This window comes from Moschus berezovskii, chromosome 7, assembly GCF_049115385.1.
Source record: "Moschus berezovskii isolate FMDL1 chromosome 7, NW_MosBer_1.0, whole genome shotgun sequence".
In the NCBI taxonomy this organism is placed as follows: Eukaryota; Metazoa; Chordata; class Mammalia; order Artiodactyla; family Moschidae; genus Moschus; species Moschus berezovskii.
Window position 1 is genome coordinate 66,907,909 of NC_142466.1, and position 19,806 is coordinate 66,927,714.

At 39.4% G+C, this 19,806-nt stretch overlaps 1 protein-coding gene across 3 annotated transcripts in view; it reads left to right on the plus strand.

The window, feature by feature from the left end:
* The window catches only part of UNC13B (unc-13 homolog B), a 227,491-nt gene that overhangs the window by 115,392 nt on the left and 92,293 nt on the right, over window positions 1-19,806 (plus strand). For 2 of the 3 annotated variants that reach the window (XM_055426973.2, XM_055426974.2), the window contains 2 exons: window positions 14,202-14,516; window positions 17,245-17,335. In XM_055426973.2, the coding sequence (XP_055282948.1) occupies window positions 14,202-14,516; window positions 17,245-17,335 (406 nt within the window). Of the gene's footprint in view, window positions 1-4,117; window positions 12,146-14,201; window positions 14,517-17,244; window positions 17,336-19,806 lie in introns of all 3 variants that reach the window. The other variant, XM_088837952.1, reaches the window with a different exon arrangement.

Here is a 19,806-nt window from a genome sequence, read left to right on the forward strand (position 1 = left end):
TAGACCATTGTCTTATACTTAAAAGCATAAAAGCAAATACATACATATATGCTCCCTACTCTTCCCCAAACTTAAAAAAAAATCATACTTAAAATTTAGAGAAATAATATATACTTCTCATATATTCACATAGCCTAGATTCATTAGTTGTATTAACATTCTGTCGTGTTTGCTTTGTCTCATTCTCTCTAATATATGTTCATATACACATACATTTTTTTGTTTTTTGGCCATGCCTTACAACTTGTGGGATCTTAGCTCCCCAACCAGGGATTGAACCCATGTGCTTGGTAGTGAAAGCATGGAGTCCTAACCACTGGACTGCCAGGGTAGTACCACATATAACGTTTTCTTTTTTCCCCAAACCATTTGAAAGTAAGTTGCAGATACCAAGCTACTTTACCAGGAGGTACTTCAGGGTATAACTCCCAAGAAAAAGGACTTTCTTTTACATAATGATAATATTATGATCATACTCAAATAAATTTAAAGATACAATATTATTTAACATCTAGACCATATTTAAATTTTTTCAGTTGTCCTAATAATGTTCTATATATATATATACTGCTGCTAAGTCACTTCAGTCGTATCTGATTCTGTGCGATCCCATAGATGGCAGCCCACCAGGCTCCTCTGTCCCTGGGATTCTCCAGGCAAGAATACTGGAGTGGGTTGCCATTTCCTTATCCTATATATATACATTTTTTTTTCTTTTTGATGCAAGATCCAGTTAAAGAGTATGGTGCTTTACATGTGATTTCCCTGTTTCTGTAGTCTCCTATAATCTCACAAAATTCCCTTACTTTTTTATTTTTAATCTTTTGAGACACTAACAGTTTTTTTTTTAAACTGGAATTCTGCTTTATTTTTTTTTTGACTTGTAGTATTTTTATTTCCTCCAGTTCAAATAGTTTTTTTTAATTTATTTATTTTAATTGGAGGCTTATTACTTTACAATATTGTATTGGTTTTGTCATATATTGACATGAATCCGCCCCGGGTGTATATGTGTTCCCCATCTTGAACCCCCCTCCCACCTCCCTCCCCATATCATCCCTCTGGGTCATCCCAGTGCACCAGCCCTGAGCATCCTGTATCATGCATCAAACCTGGACTGGCGATCCATTTCACATATGATAATATGTATGTTTCAATGCCATTCTCCCGAATCATCCCTCCCTCGTCCTCTCCCACAGAGTCCAAAAGACTGTTCTATATACCTGGGACTAACAGTTTTTGAAGAGTCCAAACCAGTTTTGAGAATGCCTCTTAATTTAGTTTGGTCTGATTGTTTTTTCAAGTTTATAATCAGGTTAAATATGTTTGATAAAAACATTACATAGACGTTTCCTTCACAGTGCATCAGCAGTCACATTTTACTTTGTCTCATTATTGTTGACGTTTGATTTGATCTCTGGGTTAATCTGGTATATATACGAGACTTCTCTAATGTAAAGTTACCTTTCTTCTTTGTAATTGTGGATCTCTGGAATGATACCTGAGATTGTGAATATATTCTGTTTCTTCAACAACTGTTTATCTATGATTTTAGCATCCATTGATAATTGTTTCCTGAATCAATATTTCACTGGTTGGAGGTTAGTTTTTTGAAAAACCACTCCAATTTAGCTCATACTTTTGGTTGCTAAAATTGACTATATTATAGGATGATCTGAGAGTTTTCCCCACCATATCAAACTGGTGAGTAAATATTCTGAACCTCAGATGATCATATACCTGCTAGACAACATCCTAACTCTGTTTACTGTCATCTCTGAGAGTGTTTTCAGTAGAATTTTATCATGTAGAATTCTTACTGTTCACAATTTAATTCTAAAAAGAAGTGTGGCAGGAATCCTACCGAAGTTGGTCCCTACTTCTTGCTGGTTTATTAATTGCTTATTTTATTCATCTGGTTTTAGGTATTTATATTTTCTTTAAGAAAAAAATAATAGCAAAAAAAAAATTGCTTTGGCTCTCTTTCCTCTCTGTATTTACAAGCATTGAGTGTGCAAGCCAGCGCTAATAATGGCACATCAACTTGAGTTATGACTGCAGTTGTCCAGAAGAATATGTAGTTTACCTGATCATTACACTGTTATCACTGCTGTAGTAACACTTGGAAGAGCATTAGTGTTGTACTTTAAGTTGTAAATTTTTTTCCGAAAATTTTTCTTTAATTGATCACATATAAGTTTGATTGGTTTTCTGTATGAGTATATGAAATGAGGTTAAAGAGTAAATATTTTAGCATTTCCAGCAAAGGAGATGTCAACATGATTTTTAAGTAAACTTATATTACAGACATTTTTAACTTAAATATTTTACTTGACTTTTCTTTAAAGTTTTTTTGAAGAAATTGTATCACTAGTTTGGTTTTTAAACTTCTATTACTGTAAATACTAAGTTCTTGGAAATAGTCTAAGACCTTAAGTTAGAGCTTTTAAGGGAGAATTTAAAATCCTTGATTGAACCAACAGTTTGTAGTACCTTCCAGTAAACTAGAAATGTAAAAATAAATAGTTTTTATTACCACAGCCATGGCTATTGACTGATTTATGTTGGAATGATAAAGGCTTCTTCTAGGGTGGAGTTAGTTTGACTTTTTGAGAATATCTGAGAGTAATGAAACTGCATATTTTATGTGTGTGTATATATACACACACACACATATATATGTATGTGTAAATTGGTTTCCCTCACTCAACCAAATAATGGGAATAACCAGAATAATGGGAAGTGTATGTATATTGTATAAAAATGCATAATTGGAGGTTTGACAATGGTGTTGGACTTTGTGAGCTATTATAGAGTCAGCATATCTCTAGTGTTGAGGGGTGTCAAAAGAATATCCATCTCACTCTTGATGGCTCTTTAGTGGCTAAGTGACACTTTGCTGTTGTTTCTGTTTCCTAAATAAATGCTATCAGTTGTTAGATCTATAAAAGAACACACTAAGCTGACAAACTCCTAGTCTGCAGGCCTTCTCTACATCCCCACCTTGGAACACAGGAAATAGGCAGTCTTTAACTTAAGAGAAAGAAAGGTTGGCTGTCTTCTGTATTCACTGACTGAAGTTGAATGTGTAGCTTCTGATTCTGTAATCAGTATGCGAAATATGTTCATTTCACTGTGATCCTCAATGCATATAGCCTTTAGGTTTCACAAATGACAAATTATGATACTTTAAATAATTTTCTCTTTTTGGTACTATGACAAGGTTTGACTTATGGTAGTCAAAGATTTTTATTATATTTTCTACATATTTTTCTTTTTAAAAGTAGTATGTTTGACCATATTCTTGGCTATACTGCCTAAAATACAACCTTCAGCAAGTTAACAGTTTGGTAGCTTCTTAGACCCAAATTCATCAGCAAATTTAGATTTCTTGATATCTGTTGATATATGTTCATGGCATATGTAACAGTTCTAAACTTTGGCATTGTAAATACATTCTAAATATTTATGGAACATATTCTTATTATCTGCTTCTTTCTTTCTTAGAAAACAATAGGATCCTAAGTAGTTAATGGTAGCAAGTGAAGTATTTTAAAGTTGTTATAGCTATTCTTTCTCTGATGTGGAAAAAACTTTTTGACTATGTTGTTATAATGCTGAATTAAGAATGTGTGGATTTCCTTATATCTTTTCAGTCTGAATGGTTTTTATCAGAGATAATTTTACTAATTTTAGTTTTCTCATTGAATACGCACTAAATCTTACAATTTTTTTTTTTCTTTTCCCTGTTTCTCCTTTTTTTTCTTGCCTTACCATTCCTCCATTTTCCTCTTTACATCAGACAAAGCTTTCAGGCTCAAAATGACAAAATTAGAATTATTTCATCTTTCTCTGATGTTGACTATGAAGAGCAAGAATGTATATATGAGGAGGTAGAAGGGGAAATGTCTCAAGAGTTTCTAGAAGACAGTAACATAAACTTAAAGGAAGCAGAGGTAAAAGAAGTGAGAACTCTTTTGAAAACTGATAAATATTACAACCAACAAATACAACCAAAGTACAAGAATTCAAAAAAGGCACCATCTCAAAGCCAAGAGACAGAATTCTCTGCTGCCTTTAATTATGACCTTAAGTTTGAAACGCCTGCTTTCTCCAGATGTCCTCAGAAATATGATACAATAGATAGGAGAAGGAAAAAAACACCCTTGTATAGTCATTTTGAAGACAGTGAAAGAAGACAATATGATGATAAATCAGCAACTAAGACTAACTTTAGAAGTACATATCCTAACACTGGAAATTGTGACTTTTGCCACATTGAAAAGAAGGAACAAAACTACACAGTTTTGCATCCCTACAAAAATGGATTTGTGGTTAAGAGTGGCAAGTGGGCCACTAACTTAGAAAATCATGATTTTGGTCTTCCTGGTTGTTTTAAGAACTATGAAAAGTCATCTGACTTAAACCAGCATATTACTAATTTCACTCCATTAGATATTCTTGAAGATTCTACCAGCAGTACTTCTGATGAACTTCTGGGTTCTCCTGTTTCTGATAAGCAGGAATATTTACTCTCACCAACATGTCATCCATCCAATGTCCATCATATTGGAGGTTTTCCAGAAGAATATTATAGAGCAAATCCTGCATTCCCATCCCAAAGGATGAATTATGATACAGACACACTTGGAGATCTGTCTGGGTGCCCCACGGAAGAGATGACCCCTTCCTGTGTTGAGGAACCCAAGGAGGACTATGTTGATACAATGGATGAGCTTCAGTGTTTGGTAGAAACAGTGTCAGAATACTTAGCAGAGAAGGAAGAGGAGATTAATAAATTTGGTTCCCTTTCAGAAACTAAAAAAACACTTAAACATAATAGTACTGTTAATAATGCAGAAAAGAAAATGCCTGAGGATCAAATACCATCTTCAAACGTTGTCAAGAACGACAGGGACAAGGCCATCTCTTTCCCTGAGCTGAATGGAGTGAAATATGCTGTTGGTTCTTTATTTAGTTCACTCTCAGAAAAGGTGGGTTCAGGCACAAAGCATCTCACAACCTCTGTGGAAAAGCTGGTTCATTTAGTTCCAGAGAAAACAGAAACTCTCAATCAAACAGGGGCGAGTAATTCACCATCTAGACCCAGAGCCAGGTCAGTATCAGAGAAGGATCTTTCCATACAACCTCCATCTCTGATATCTTCTCAAACAGTTGACAATAAGGACTTTTGCAAAGTGGGCAAAACTTCTGAAAATGAGGACGAGGACAGTACAACTGGAAATCTAAACTCTCAGGATCCAACAGAAACTATTGGAAGGGACTCGGCTCCACAGAATCAGAGTTCGGTTATAAAGTCTGTTTTCAGCATGCTAAATCCATTAAAGATTTTTTCGGAAAAGGATGAAACCAAAAACGATGATGACCAGAGCAAGCCAACAAAAAAGGAAAACTTTGTTGCATGTGATTTGGGGTCAAATCAAAGGGAAGATACCCTTGGCAATGACAGTAGCATCATCACTTTAAATAGGAGTGATGGAGAAACTCCCCACCACCAAATGCCCCTAAGTGAGGATTTGTTGTCTTCTAACTCAGCCTTTGAACCTTCTAACTCAGCTCTTTCTGCAAGTAAGAAAGATGATGTTTCAAATCTATTGGAAAGAGAACCCTGTACAGATCTGTCTGTGTTACCAGAGCAACCAAAAATATTTGTCAAGGATACTTCGGAACATCCTTGTGTAGCTGGGAGTAAGACTGCAAATAAAGAGGCATCTTCAGAGCCATTAGAGGGGAAGAAAATTACTGGTGATGATTTCCTGGAGCCACTCAGAAAATCTTTTAGCCAGTTTTTGCTCACTTCCCCTGAGACCTGTTCAAAGGAGACTTTGTCAGACTCTATGAAAATTCACCAGTTGGAAGAAGATGGATGGGAAAGGGACCCTAAGAAAGATGGATGTTCCTTTTCCTTTAGTGGAAAGTTACATATTCCATTTCTCAAAGTTCTTAGTCATTCTGAAAAGCAGCAGGATTTAAAAGAGAAAGGAAGCATGTTCCCTTTGTTTAAATTTTCTTTCACTGACAGCCATAAAACAGTCAATGACCAGAGTTTTCATGGCTCAGCAGTAACCACTGATGAAGAGGTCCAAAGAAACTGCCATGCAAATGCCAAACTTAGTTCAATAAAATCTAATTCAGTTCCAGATATTCATAGTAATCTAAGGAAATTTGGTGATATAAAGACATCTAATGAGAGTGACCAAATAAATACTTCTGAAGATGCCACACTTACTGAAATAAAGTGTGATTCGACTCCAAATATTAATAGTAATCTTGGGAAATTTGGGAGTGTAGAGGAATTAAACTCAAGTGACGACACAGCAGTAGAGAACTGTGAGAGAGATACCTTAAACATTCCTGGAGATATGTCCAAAGAACATATACCTTCAGATTCTTCAGAAGAAAATAAGGCTCTTACACAAGTGACATCCTTATCAGTACCAGACTCTTCATTAGCATTTAGTTCTACCATTTCAAAACCCACCTCGGTTAATGAAATGAGTGATGACAAACTTGTAGACAAAGCTTCTGAGAAAAGAACCCAAGGAGGACTCTTTTCTAGCCTGTTTAACAGGTTTTCTTCTTTAGAAAACTTGTCTAATCAACAAGAATTAAATGTGAAAAAAGATGACTCTTCTCACAGGAGTAATACCCCAAGCTTATTCTCTGGAATATTTAACTTGATATCTGGTAGCAGTATGACTGATTCTAAACCAGATGAAGCCAAGTCCATGTCTTTAAGTGACCTAAATGGTTTGAATGGAACTAAACGTTTATCCTCGGATGAGATCCCTGTTACTTCATGTGTGACTTCTGAAAACCAGAGGAATTGTGAAAAACAAGAAACTTCTGGCTTTGTAAAAAGATGCGTGACTTTACCTAAAGAAGACATTCCATTATCTGATGCTGGGGTTGACGATCATTGCCCTCCTACATGGAAAAACGAGCAAAGTGAAAAGAATTGCCCCTCTTCTGCAAGCAGTGTACTTCACTGCAGTCCAGTTGCACAGCAGGACCTATCAGAGAAATCTTTGCATACGAGGCAGATACCACATCATGTTCTTGAGGCAAAACTACATGAAAATTCTAACAAGTTAACTTCACCTATACTAAATACTAATATTCTTAGTCATTCAAACCACTATTGGTCTTTTGAAGACATGGACAGTTCTTTCTCTTATGACTGGGATTCTGATATAAAAGATTGCTCGAAAAATTCCAGAAAAATTCAACCAGTATATTATCTGTTGAATCAAAATACATTTCCATCAACCGATGTTTTCTTGTGGCCTGACTCAGAAAAGACAGCAATAAATTTTTGCCAGAGAGATCAAAATGCAAATATCTCGGAGGGGAGAACAAATCCAAACAGTGTCATTTGGTGTGACTTACCATATGAATCATTCAACCAGTTAGCATTTAATGAAGATTACTTATTAAGAGGTGATATGTGGGCAGCTAACTCATTATATGGAAATTCTTGTTATTTTCCAATTAATGAGACTAAGAATTCACTAGAAGAATTACCCATTGACTTAAGTTGTTCTTCAGGTTATGAGAAGAGTACATGCCCCATAGTTGATCTAGATTCATCAAGAATGAATGAAAACTTTATTTTTTCAAGTGTTGGTTATGAATATCAGGAGTGGTTGTCATGTTTTGAAAATGGAATGTGGTGGCCATCAGAGGATGGAGATTATGGATATTTTATGTTCCATGATGACCAATATATCTATTTTTTCCTTACTGATTCTACTGGGCAGTATGCATATTTATTTATACCTGATTTTTCTTATGAGGACTATTTGAATTGTGACTTACAAAATGTGACAAATGATCTGTCAAGTATTATGTTGGGTGATTGTACTGTTTCTGCTTACAGTTTTAAAGTATTTGACAAGGAAGATGAATTACTGAGGTATGTTGAAGAGGAACCAAATGATGACCCACTTGATTTATCTGTAGTTTTGCCAAGAAGTGGGGGACCAATGTATCTAAATTTAGGAACCTTTTCACAAGTACTTGAGTCAAATTATGACCAGAGCAATCAACCATTAGATTTTTCAGGCTATAATCGTCAAAAGTCTGAAGGAAATTTTGTAACTTTTAAAGAAAGGCTGTGTGGTTCTGAAGACCCTGATTGTATGTTGGATCTCAGAAATCAGCCCCAAACTATTGGTAATCATGTCTTAAATAAAAATGAAATCATAAAGGGAGATAAACGTCAGCCTCTCTCTAAGGATTCATCAGTTAACCTTTCTAGTTTCCATTGGATCCAGTCTTCTTCTGAAGAAGCTTCCTCTTCAGAAGATAAGACTAACACATTTCCTGAAAATAAGACTAACATCCCACAGCAAATAGAAGAGATGTCATCGTTGAACAAAGTGACTTCATTATTTTCTGCTTTGGGTGCTTCAATTGGAAATACTTTGAATTTTGATAAGAGTGAAACCTTAAAGTCATCAGCCACACAGAAAAGAGATCAGCAATCAAACTTAGCAGAGATAACAAATGACAGTCTTCAGTTATTAATCTCAAGTAAACAACTAGAGAGTAACTCTCAAAATGAGGAAGAAAGTCTTCTCAAGAAGGATTCAGAGAGACAAATAGTATCCGGTGTTCAGCAACTAGAATTTACTAAAAATATGAAGAAAGAATCCCCTTTAAATAAAAGCATGCATGTGAAAAAGCAAAGTTTGTTAAAACCTGTTTTTCAGGTAAGCCAAGCAACTCCTCAGGATCATTCAGATATAGAAGATGACAAGATGATTACAGCTGACTCTGTTTCAGTTTCCCGTGTATCACAGTTTAGTAGGGATGAACACAAGAACTATGAGCCTCCTCAGGACCAATCTTCCAAAGAGTCTGAGAGAACTTTATTTAAAAGCGCACTGAAACTCTTTGGCCGGGAGGAAAACCCTTCAGTAAGTGCAACGGCAAATGAGAAGCAGGCACCTGGATTTCTGAACCTGTTTAAAACCCAAGTAAATAAAGAAGGATCACCAAGTTTAGAAAAGAATAATGATAAAAATAGAAAGATATCATCTCAGGAAAAGAATGAATCTCCTGGTGTTTCAAATTTTTTGGGGACTCTGGGGGATTTCTTTAAAAGCAGTGTGTCTCCTATACAAACAACTGAAAATGTGGCTGTTTCTTCAGTGACTAATAAGGAAGAGGTCAAGTCTAGTCCTAATGCCACACATCTAGCTAGACAGGATGTTGGGAACTTTCCTGCTGCACCAGTTTACTCTAAAGGGAAAGTTCGAGTTAGAGGTCTGAACAAGCAGACTACCATTGATGACAGTGAGCTAAAGGAACCAGCAATTAAGGAGATCAAGGGTGATCATTTGACTGAAGAAGAGGTACCCTCCAGAGACCACCTAACCTACAAGTCACCAAATTCATCTTTCTCAACGGGTTTCAAAGACTCTTCCAAAGATTCTTCAGTAGAAACTAGTGGTATGTCTGTAGTGACAGAAGTCCCAAGAAGTGACAAAATATCTTTAGATATTCCAAGCAGAAGAAATTCAAATGAACAAGATCATTTTTCTGACAAAGACCACAGTTTTTCAACTGCCACAACATCTCCCTCCCAATCAGAATTGCCAACAAGAAAGAGTATATTTTCTTTCCTTACTGGATCTGAAAAATCTGAGAACAGAGCCTCTGCTGCTCTACCCAGAACCAAATCTCAAGTAGAAGGGCTATTCACACTTCCTTCCTTTTTTCCCACTGCTAACTCAGGCAGCAAGGATGCCTCTCCTAAGAGCTCTTTCAGTTTCTTCAGCTTGTCTTTTTTGGATGAAAAGCAGCAGAGTCCTGGGAAAAAGCAGAGCCTTTCAACTACTGCTCCAGTGACTTCCCAGCCTTGTAAGAGGCCAAGTGTTTTTGTGGACATGAGTGGTACAATAACTGAAGAAGGTTCTAATGGCGATGGAGATAGCATGGTCCAGGAAGTAGTTCATGAACAGCAAATGGCTCCTTGTGTTTCCATTAGCAACACCACTGAGATTATCTCCCTTGCAGATGAGCTCAATGTCGAGGAGAATGATCCAGGAAAACTAGGTTCCAATAATGGACCAGGGACATCTTCAGATTTCCAGATAAATCAGTCACAAAAAGACATTGTTCCTCATTCACCAGGTTTTCAGGCACAGACTGAAACACGGCTCATCGGTCCAGAGACCCTTGAGGTATCTACCTACGAAGAAGCTTTTGTGCAGGAAGCATCTGTGAGTGACTCACTGGCCAGCTCTTTTTCACATGATCGCCATTTGGTTGAAAAGCTCAACAATTTAGACACTTGTACTAACTCCCACCAAAATGAAAGATTTACTAGTGACCCGTTGAATTTGCCATTAGAAAAGGCCCCTGATGAGGTCTTAACAAAGATCCTGGAGCCAACTTCTTCCTCTGTGGAGCCAGGAGGTACGTGGCACTTCCAGAGTCAAGGTGCAGATAAAGAGGAAGACAAATCAGTGTTGGACTCTTCAGTAGAAATGCTTTCAGGGTTTGTGACCAAAGTGAAATCTTTCTCTGGGTCCTTAATTGAACCTCCCAAAACGTTCTCCGGACTTTTCTCTTCTCCTAAACCTCCAAAGAAAAATTCTTTTTTCTCTCTTTCTTCTGGTACATCATCTCAGCCTCTCAAAGGTGAGTTATTTGGAATTTTTAAAAGTCCCAAACCAGAGACATGCAAACAAGAATCATCTGTTCCAGCTACTGCACTGCTTCAAAATGGTAGTCCCAGAGATACTGTAGGATCAGTACCTCCAGAAAATTTCTGTGAAGAGGTTACCTTGAGAGCAGTCAATTCAGAATCTATGGTCAGTGACTGTGGAATGACTGTGGTTAGTGCAGAGTCAGACTTGGAGACCTTGACAGATGACCCTAAACTAACAACTGAAACGGAAAACAATAATATTCCAGACAATATTCCAGAACCCCACCATTCTGAAACAATTGAGGGTGCATCTTCTGTCTCAGGGGATGATACTGGGCAAGGAGTATTGTCTCTGAGCGATGAAGGAGACATGGGGATGCTGCAGGCTACAGACACAGAGGCATCATTGGAAGCAGAGCATATCCCATTGCCAATACAATTGCATCCAGATCCTACCTGGATTGCCAAAGAGCTTCCTCCTCCAGTTCAGCCACCTCTGCCTCTTGAGCCAGAGGCAGATATGCAATCCATCTCCACAAACCAAGACTTCTTAGAGCTACAGGCAGCCAGTTCACTAGAAACAGCACTGTTCAGTGAGGCAAGTGTCAGCCAGAGTGCCACAATGGAAACCCAAGGGTACATTTCTCACCCTCCACTGGAGGAACCTGTGCTTTGTGCCAAAGAACATTTGGAGATACTTGATGCCCAGAAAGACTCAACTGCAGTCCCCCAGGAAGCGGAGCAACCAGGTCCTCATTTTGAAATCCCAAACGTGACCAGTTGGCCAAAGCTCCATTTCCCATCTGCTGCTGCTGACTATGGGAAATCACTGAGTTCTTTCTTTTCCTCACCTTCCTCCAGTGGCAGCAGAGCAGCAGAGACTGGTTTAATGTCCAGTTTTAAGAAGTTGTCAACTCTCTTTGAGGGAGGTAGTGAGGGGAAGGGGAGTAGTGTAGTGGCAAGCGATTCAAAACTAAGGTTTGGAAAGAAGCTGGATCTTTCATTTCCATGGCCAAAAGAGAACAAAGGGGACTCTGAACAAATGCCTGCAGAATCTTCCTCTCCAGCTTTGGTTATAAGCAGTGATCAGGACCTTAAATCTGGTGAGACTGACAAAACTTTGGAGTCCTCTCAAATGTCTGGAGCCAGTGCTGAGCCAGCTAAGGTCTTGACTCAGCCCTCTGGGACCTCTGAGCAGCTGGAGGCCAGGCCAAGTATATGTACTCAGGATCTTTCAAGGCCTGGAGAAGTGGAAAACCAAGAAATCCCAGCCTCTGGAGAAGACAGGGATACCAAAGATATCTGTCCTTCAGAGAGTCATGAGGAAGAACACTGCACTGTCTCTGAGCTACTTCAACCAGAAACACATGAAGAGGAGGCAGAGCCTGCTAGCACTGGCTCTGTTTCAAATGTACAGCAGCCAGTTACTCTGCTGGACATCAAGGAACCAAAGACCAGCAAAAGGCCTGTTCTCAACTAAAGCATCATAAATGATTTTAAGGAATTGACCATTTATGATGCAATGACTTAGTGGTAGCTTAACCATAGCCTGCTTTTTATCCTCCTTGTGTCTTTCCCAGCACCTGAGCTTCATGTTAATTAGGCATTAAGCAACAAGAAATAATATGTGGATATTGTCATCTCTTCTCTCTACCAAATATAATTCACTTATTGGAACCATGTGCTTCCTGCTTAAAGGAAACGCTAAATTCTGGGATTTACTTACTCTGGCTTGCTCTGCCTTGAATAATGTAGAAGGGAGAAGGGAGGGCAAGAAGAGGCAGCAAGTCATTGAGTGGCATGTATTATTAATAATTACAGCCATGTGATAGGCTTGAATGCTTCCTTGGGCCTTGAACTCCTATATCTGTAATTGCTGGGAGAGATCTACTTTGCTTTGCTTTTCCAAGTCTTCTAAAATGCTTTCTCCAAGGGCAATGAGATTATTAAGTAAAATACAGAATGCAAAGGATGGCTTGGAATAATCTATACTGTATATCCTATTCCATATGGATTTGCATAGATTCTTCCAGTTTCTGAGCTTTATCACCCGTGAGACTGGTGTTTGTTAGGTGTTTTTGGTAGAGTCTCCCAGGAGCTCAGGGCTGTCATTTGCTGTGGAGCATTGTGCTCTATGGTGGAGCATTGTACAGGGTCCGCCTGCAAAGCGTACTATTATTTCCCCTAAGAAGAAGCACCACACGGGACAGTTTTAGAGTGCTGCCTTGAGCACTGGCCCAAAGCAGTCCAAAAAAGTTGGTCAAATACTTTGGAGATTGTATGTTAGGAACTACTCAGCACAGTGGCCTGGTACCTCTCCTACTGCTATGGGATGAAAAATCAGAAATCAGCCTGGAAACACCAGATAATTGGGAGGAACCAGAGGGAAAATAACACTGGAAAACAATAAACATTTAGCCCTTTAGTTAAAACTTGACTCTTTGGCAAGGGAATTCCTTGTCTGTTGTCCCCACAGAATTAAAATGAAGGGTCCCTGACTTGGGATGGAACTATACAGATGGGGCTAGGATAGGTCTTATAGATCATCCCCAAGTCCCTCTATTTTGAATAGGACTGAATCCTTAAAATTCAGTATATGGCTCAAGGGAGTAACTTCTGAATACTCTTCTTTCTATACAGTCACAATTCACAGCCACTTTGTCTATGCCTCTTATACCAGGAGAACAAATTTCCTTTCCGGGTATGGGAATTCAGATGGTTGAGAGAGGGGGTTGTGCTGGTCTCTCTTCAGAAACAAAAATGCATTAATGTGGCCCTGACTCAGATCTTGGAGTTGGACTGTGTCCATTTTGTCCAAAACTGAGCCATGACCTGAGAGGAACTCAGTTATAGATGGCTCTGGGACACTTTCTATGCTTCCAGGGATACCACGGTAACATTCATGTCAATGAGACCATTCTCCCTGAGGGATTTCTTTGTCCTAGCCTCTATTTGGCTTCCATTACCTTGTGCAGATGGTTGAGGGACAATTGAAGGAACATTTTCACTTTCCTTTGCACATTCTGAGGAACAGACCTTTATATTTCCAATTGGAGAGGAAGAAAAGAGTTCTCAATTTAATAGGTAACAGAAAAAGGGAGTAGAGTTCATCCATCCATTTTACTTTGTGAAAATTAGAAAACTTTGATTACAGGCACTGGACAGGTTGTTTTTAAGAAGTTCAAGCAGAGAGTTTTAGGCATAAACAGACTATTTGAATAATTTTTAATCCTACTTACAAAATAGCAGATTAAGATAAAGAATTCTTCAAAGTCAGTTGCAGGGTTGGGGCTAAGTGCTGTTGGAGGACCCAGCATGCTGTGTTGTTTTTCCTTGTTGTGATTTTGCTGAATAGAGCCTAGTTCTTCTAGAATGTGAACTTTGCTCCTCTCTTCCCAGGAACCTCCTGTTTGTGATCCTTGCCACTGCTAGAATCATTATTTCCTGGATTCATCCTTTACTTTGTTCCGGTCTTTCGTTTGTGTTCATTTACTAATCTGTCCTTCTCTCATTCTCACAGCCCTGCCAGCAGCAGCAGGTATGGCTCCTCCTGTAACGTGAGTCAAGGAAGCTCTCAGTTAAGTGAACTGGACCAATGTCACGAACAAGATGATGACCGTCGGGAGAGGGACTCCATTCATTCCTGCCACAGCTCCAGTAGCCTCTCCAGAGATGGCCAAGTATGTTTTGGAGAACAGGAGAAAGCCTTGGAGGTGACAGGTGAAGAGGAGAAGGTGGGAGTGTGTGAACCCAAGGAGATGAAAGAAGATGCCACAGCCCACCCACCCCCAGACATGGTGCTACACAGAGACCTTGTCCGAGGCCCCCAGGAGAGGTAGGTCATGGCTACCTTTCAGAGCTCATATGGTTTCCTCAGTACCTGCCCTATGGTACTGCTGACAGAATTCAATTGCTCTGTTTGTTTCCCTGCAGCTGGGTATGGTTGTGATCAGGATACTGAGTTGAGGCTTATCTCTGCACTGCTTCCATTGTTTTCTAGTGTAATTACCAAAGTATTTCGAGGCTCTCTGAAGAACATTGTAGCTGCAGTGTACCATGCCTTCTAGAGTCTGTAGTTCTTGGCTTACTAGCTGACCCCATGTATGACAACGTCTGAGTCTGAAACTGACCTGAGCCCTGCAGATTATTTCATTCAGAGGAGCTGCTTCGAATAAAACAGCCTATTAATGTTTGAGTTTTTTTGGTGAACATTGTTTTTCTTTTTTGTTTTTTTCCTTGACTAGTCTGGGAGACAGTTAAAGAACTGATCTAGAAGCCAGATCTAAATCACCCTTCTGTCTCCCTGGGGCCTAGCAGTATGTCTGGCAGTTGGTACCTAGAAGAAGGAAAATTTTAAGCTGGTCCTTTTAACGGTCACATAATGAAGCTTAATACAGAGTTTGAGTATTGTTATTGTTGAACTAAATTGGTCAGTGAGTTGCTGATAGGTTGGGACAAAGCAGGGTTTTTCAGTCTTGGCACTATTAATGTTTTTAGCCAGATAATTCTTTCTTTGTTTTTTTGTTTTGTTTTTTATATTTTAGCTACATTGTGCAGCATGTGGTATGGTTCCCTGACCCGGGGTCGAATTCAGGCCTCCACAGTGAAAGCACCGAATCTTAACCACTAGGCCATAAGATTATCCCCGAGCCAGATTATCTTTTGTTATGGGGAGCTGTTGTATGCCTTGCAGGATGTTTAGTGGCACCCTTGGCCTCTGCACACTACATGTCTGTAGCAGCTCTCAGTGTGACAACCAGACATGTCTCCAGGTATTATTGCCAGAGTTCTCCTGAGGGGCACATCTGTCCTTAGTTGAAAACCACTGGAGTAGTGATAAGAGCTAGGTGTGACTTAAATTCTCACATTTCAAGGTCATGGGAAGGTCAGAGCAGTGAACACTGATTATATGGTAAAAGTTAGAAAACAGTTGATGCCTCTACTGTACCACTCGAAGGTAGAAACTTATTTTCTGTTTGTTTTCCTGATGTTTAATCGTCTCTGGTGGCTCATTTAGTAGACAAGACATCAGAGAGACTGAGTTCTGGACCAGCTGTTTTTTTTAACTGGACTGACAAGTCACTAAAAGATAGCTCTGTAGACTTTGGACTTTAAAGATGCTATTGTCTGGGTAGAGTTCTTGGTCAAGCAGCAGAAATGCCCGTCTTTCTCTCATGGCTTTGTCATCCCAGATCCTGGCTGTGCAAGTGACATCCAGAGTGGTTTCAGAAGTGCCCACAAATGTTTTAAAACAACTGATGCAGTTAAGTGGCATCAGTGCCTAGCATATATTTTATGTGTCTGTATGGTGGTTTATGGCACCCCACTCCAGTACTCTTGCCTGGAAAATCCCATGGATGGAGGAGCCTGGTAGGCTTCGGTTCATGGGGTCGCTAACAGTCAGACACGACTGAGCAACTTCACTTTCACTTTTCACTTTCATGCATTGGAGAAGGAAATGGCAACCCACTCCAGTGTTCTTGCCTGGAGAATCCCAGGGACGGGGGAGCCTGGTGGGCTGCTGTCTATGGGGTCGCACAGAGTCAGACACGACTGAAGTGACTTAGCAGCAGCATGGTGGTTTCTTGTTTACTGCCTTGGCAATAGATGCCAGTGAGTGAGGGGAGAAGCATCATCCCTAAGAATGACCACTATTCCACAGGTAAAACCTAGATGATTTTTTTGTTTAATATAGGCTAGAGAAGGCAATGGCACCCCATTCCAGTACTCTTGCCTGGAAAATCCCATGGATGGAAGAGCCTGGTAGGCTACAGACCATCATGACTGAGCGACTTCACTTTCACTTTTCACTTTCATGCATTGGAGAAGGAAATGGCAACCCACTCCAGTGTTCTTGCCTGGAGAATCCCAGGGACGGGGGAGCCTGGTGGGCTGCCATCTATGGGGTCTCACAGAGTCAGACACGACTGAAATGAATTAGCAGCAGCAACAGTGTTTCTGCCTCAGAGGTCCTTTGTTATGTGTATTGTTCCTTGCACTTAGGATGTTCCTGAGGCAGCTCAAGGAACAAGATCACAGCAGGAGGAGGGCTCTGCCTTTTTTCTTAGTGCTTTGATGTAGACTAGGAATTGATAGGCCTTCCAAAATACTTAGTGGAGTAGGAAGGGTTTGCAGGAACAAAGTTCTGCCCAAAGGATGCTATGTAGAACCCCCAAGGGAGAGTGGTGATCTTGAGAGGTAAGGAAGAGGTTTACTCCACACCCCACTACACGGTTTCCATGTTAGTCACTGACTTAGGGCCCTTGTCACTGCTTTTAGTATCCTGACCCCTAACTGTTCCAGTGAGCTGCCTCATCAGGTGAGTGGAAAAAGGGAAAGAAAGAGAGGGAACAGATGAAAAGCTAAAAGCAACTGTCATTTTAGAGAAGAGTTTTTTTCATGTTGGATGTTCAGGATATGCTGTTTTAGTGGCTTGAATCACTAGACAAGTGTAGGCATGAATGCAAACCTTTTAATTTTAGGTATTTGGCAGTTTTGACTTGAGCACTGTCATCTTGTGGCCTGGGCTTAATTTTAAGGAACATTCTTTTCTCTGTTACAAGCTTTCCTGAGGAGACTGCATCTTCACCATTTACCCAAGCCAGAGCACACTGGATCCGAGCAGTTACCAAGGTTCGACTCCAGCTGCAGGAGGTAGGAAGTCTGTTGTTCCAGTTCTAGCTGGGATAGTTTTTCCTTTGAAATTGGGAGACATATGGTGCTGAAGAAGCAGCCAGTGATTAGTCATATTATAGTGTGCTTCTGGGAATGCATGACAAGTAAGCTAAAGCCTTAAAAGATGGGGAGGTAGCTGTTGATTTCCTTTTACCCTAAATAATGGAACTCAAATAGACCTGGTGGGTTAAGAGCCTGAAGGTAAAATTAAATGCTGTTTTTGGTACTACTATCACCTGTGAGGCTATTTCGAGTTTAGGATGGGAGACTGTTTCAGAGCCTCTTAGGGTTAGTTATTGTTTCCTTTGGCCAGCCAGTTCAAATGCCTCTGGCTGACTTTTACAGTGTTGGAAATTTTCCTCAGAAATTTCTGTGGGCTCCCCTAATTTAAGGTCCAAAACATCAACACATTAATTTCTAAACTAATGTAAAAAAGTAAAAAAAGAAATATTTTTCATTTTCAATGTTGCAAGTTTGGAGTATCTTTATCTTTGTTTCAGTAATCAGTCTTCAGGCAGACAGGTGGTTTTTAAGTGATGACAAGTGACCGTCAGTAGTATAATACCTGGCAGCTGTTAAAAATGAAAGCATGCTTACCTGTGTAAACACACTTTAAAAGTAATTTATTTTGAAATAACCTAAAACTTAAGAGAAAAGTTGACAAAACAGTAAAGAACTCCCATATCCTGCTCACCAAAGTGCCCCAGTTGTTGACATTTTATATTATTTTTGCTTTATCACCCTGCATCCATAATGATTAATCTTTTGCTGAACCATTTGAGAGAAAGGGAGAGGCATGATGTTTTCCTTTTTTTTGTTTTCCAAAAAGGCAAGGCTGCTCTCCACTGTAACCAAGAAATCCGCAATGATAATAGTGTCATCAAAACCCCATGCAAAGTTTGTTAACTATCCCAACAATGTCTCTTTTCTGGTCCAGGATACAACTCAGGCTAACATGCTGTGTTTAGTAATCTTGTTTCTTAATCTCCTTTAATCTGAAACAGTTCCTCTTGTTTTTGACAGATACTATAGGCCTTTTTCCACTCCAGTACTCTTGCCTGGAAAATCCCATGGACAGAGGAGCCTGGAAGGCTGCAGTCCATGGGGTCGCTGAGGGTCGGACATGACTGAGCGACTTCACTTTCACGTTTCACTTTCATGCATTGGAGAAGGAAATGGCAACCCACTCCAGTGTTCTTGCCTGGAGAATCTCAGGACGGGAGGAGCCTGGTGGGCTGCTGTCTATGGGGTCGCACAGAGTCAGACACGACTGAAGTGACTTAGCAGCAGCATAGGCCTTTCACTTTGTATTCTTCACTTTCGGTCCATCTAGTGTTTCCTCATGTCCAGACTCAGGCCATACTTCCTTGGCAGGGATTACACAAAAATGGTATATTGGACTCTTTTTAGTGAATTGCATCAGAAAGTACATGTTGTCAACCTGTCCTACCCCTTGTTATGTTAACCTTAATCACCTAGTTGAGTTTGTATCAGTCAGATTTCTCCACTGTTAGGCACCATTTTTTCTTGGCAATTCATAAATGTTTTCTGGTTCAGTACTCTGGGATGATGCCACTGTCTCGTTTTCATCAAATCTCCATGTACAGGCTAAGGATCTGTGTATGACTCCTGTCTGAATCTACCACCACAAACGCTGGTTGCCAAATGGTAACTTGCTATTTCCATTATCCTTTCTACATTCGTTAGTTGGCATACTACTATAAGGAAGAGATTTCTCTTTTTTTCATCAGTTTTTTATTACTAATTTTTCAAAAGTAAAGGTCTTATAATTCTTATAATAAAGGAAAATAAAATAAATAACCTCCATATAGAAGAAGAGTTCTGAATGAGAAAAGCAAGAATGTATTGGAGTGGTTTGTTAAGGCTTTTTAAGAGGCAATTCAGAGTCTCTCGAGAACAGCTAAAAGCAGTTGCCAAAGCTTGGAATCATCTAGAGAAAAGCATGATTTATTTAAGAGTAACCAAGAATGATTGCAACTTAATGAATATTGGAACAGTAGTAAATATATTCTTAACACAGATCATGTAACTGAAAGCTAATTAGGTGTGGCCAAGAGGAGGAAGGGAAGCCAGAGTTTAAAGAAGGATCTGATAACAGCTGAAGATAGAGGCAGAAGTACACCATTTATACTTAAGATGAGATTTGCTGGCAGATTGATTGAGGTTGTGAGACAGTAAGAAGTTAAGTATGGCACCAAGGACTTTTTTTGTGAGTAATTGAAAGTTCACTTATCTGCCCTAAGATAATAATTTTTTGTTAGTTCCTTATTATATAATTTCCCTATGGAGGTGTAAGTAAATGAATTATATTCTAATTCCCACCTTTTTTCTTTACCAAAAAAAAAAAAAGGTATGCTATACACACAGGGAATATCATGTTTTTTCACTTGGAGATTCTTCCATATTAGCTCTAAGAGAACTTTTTTCTT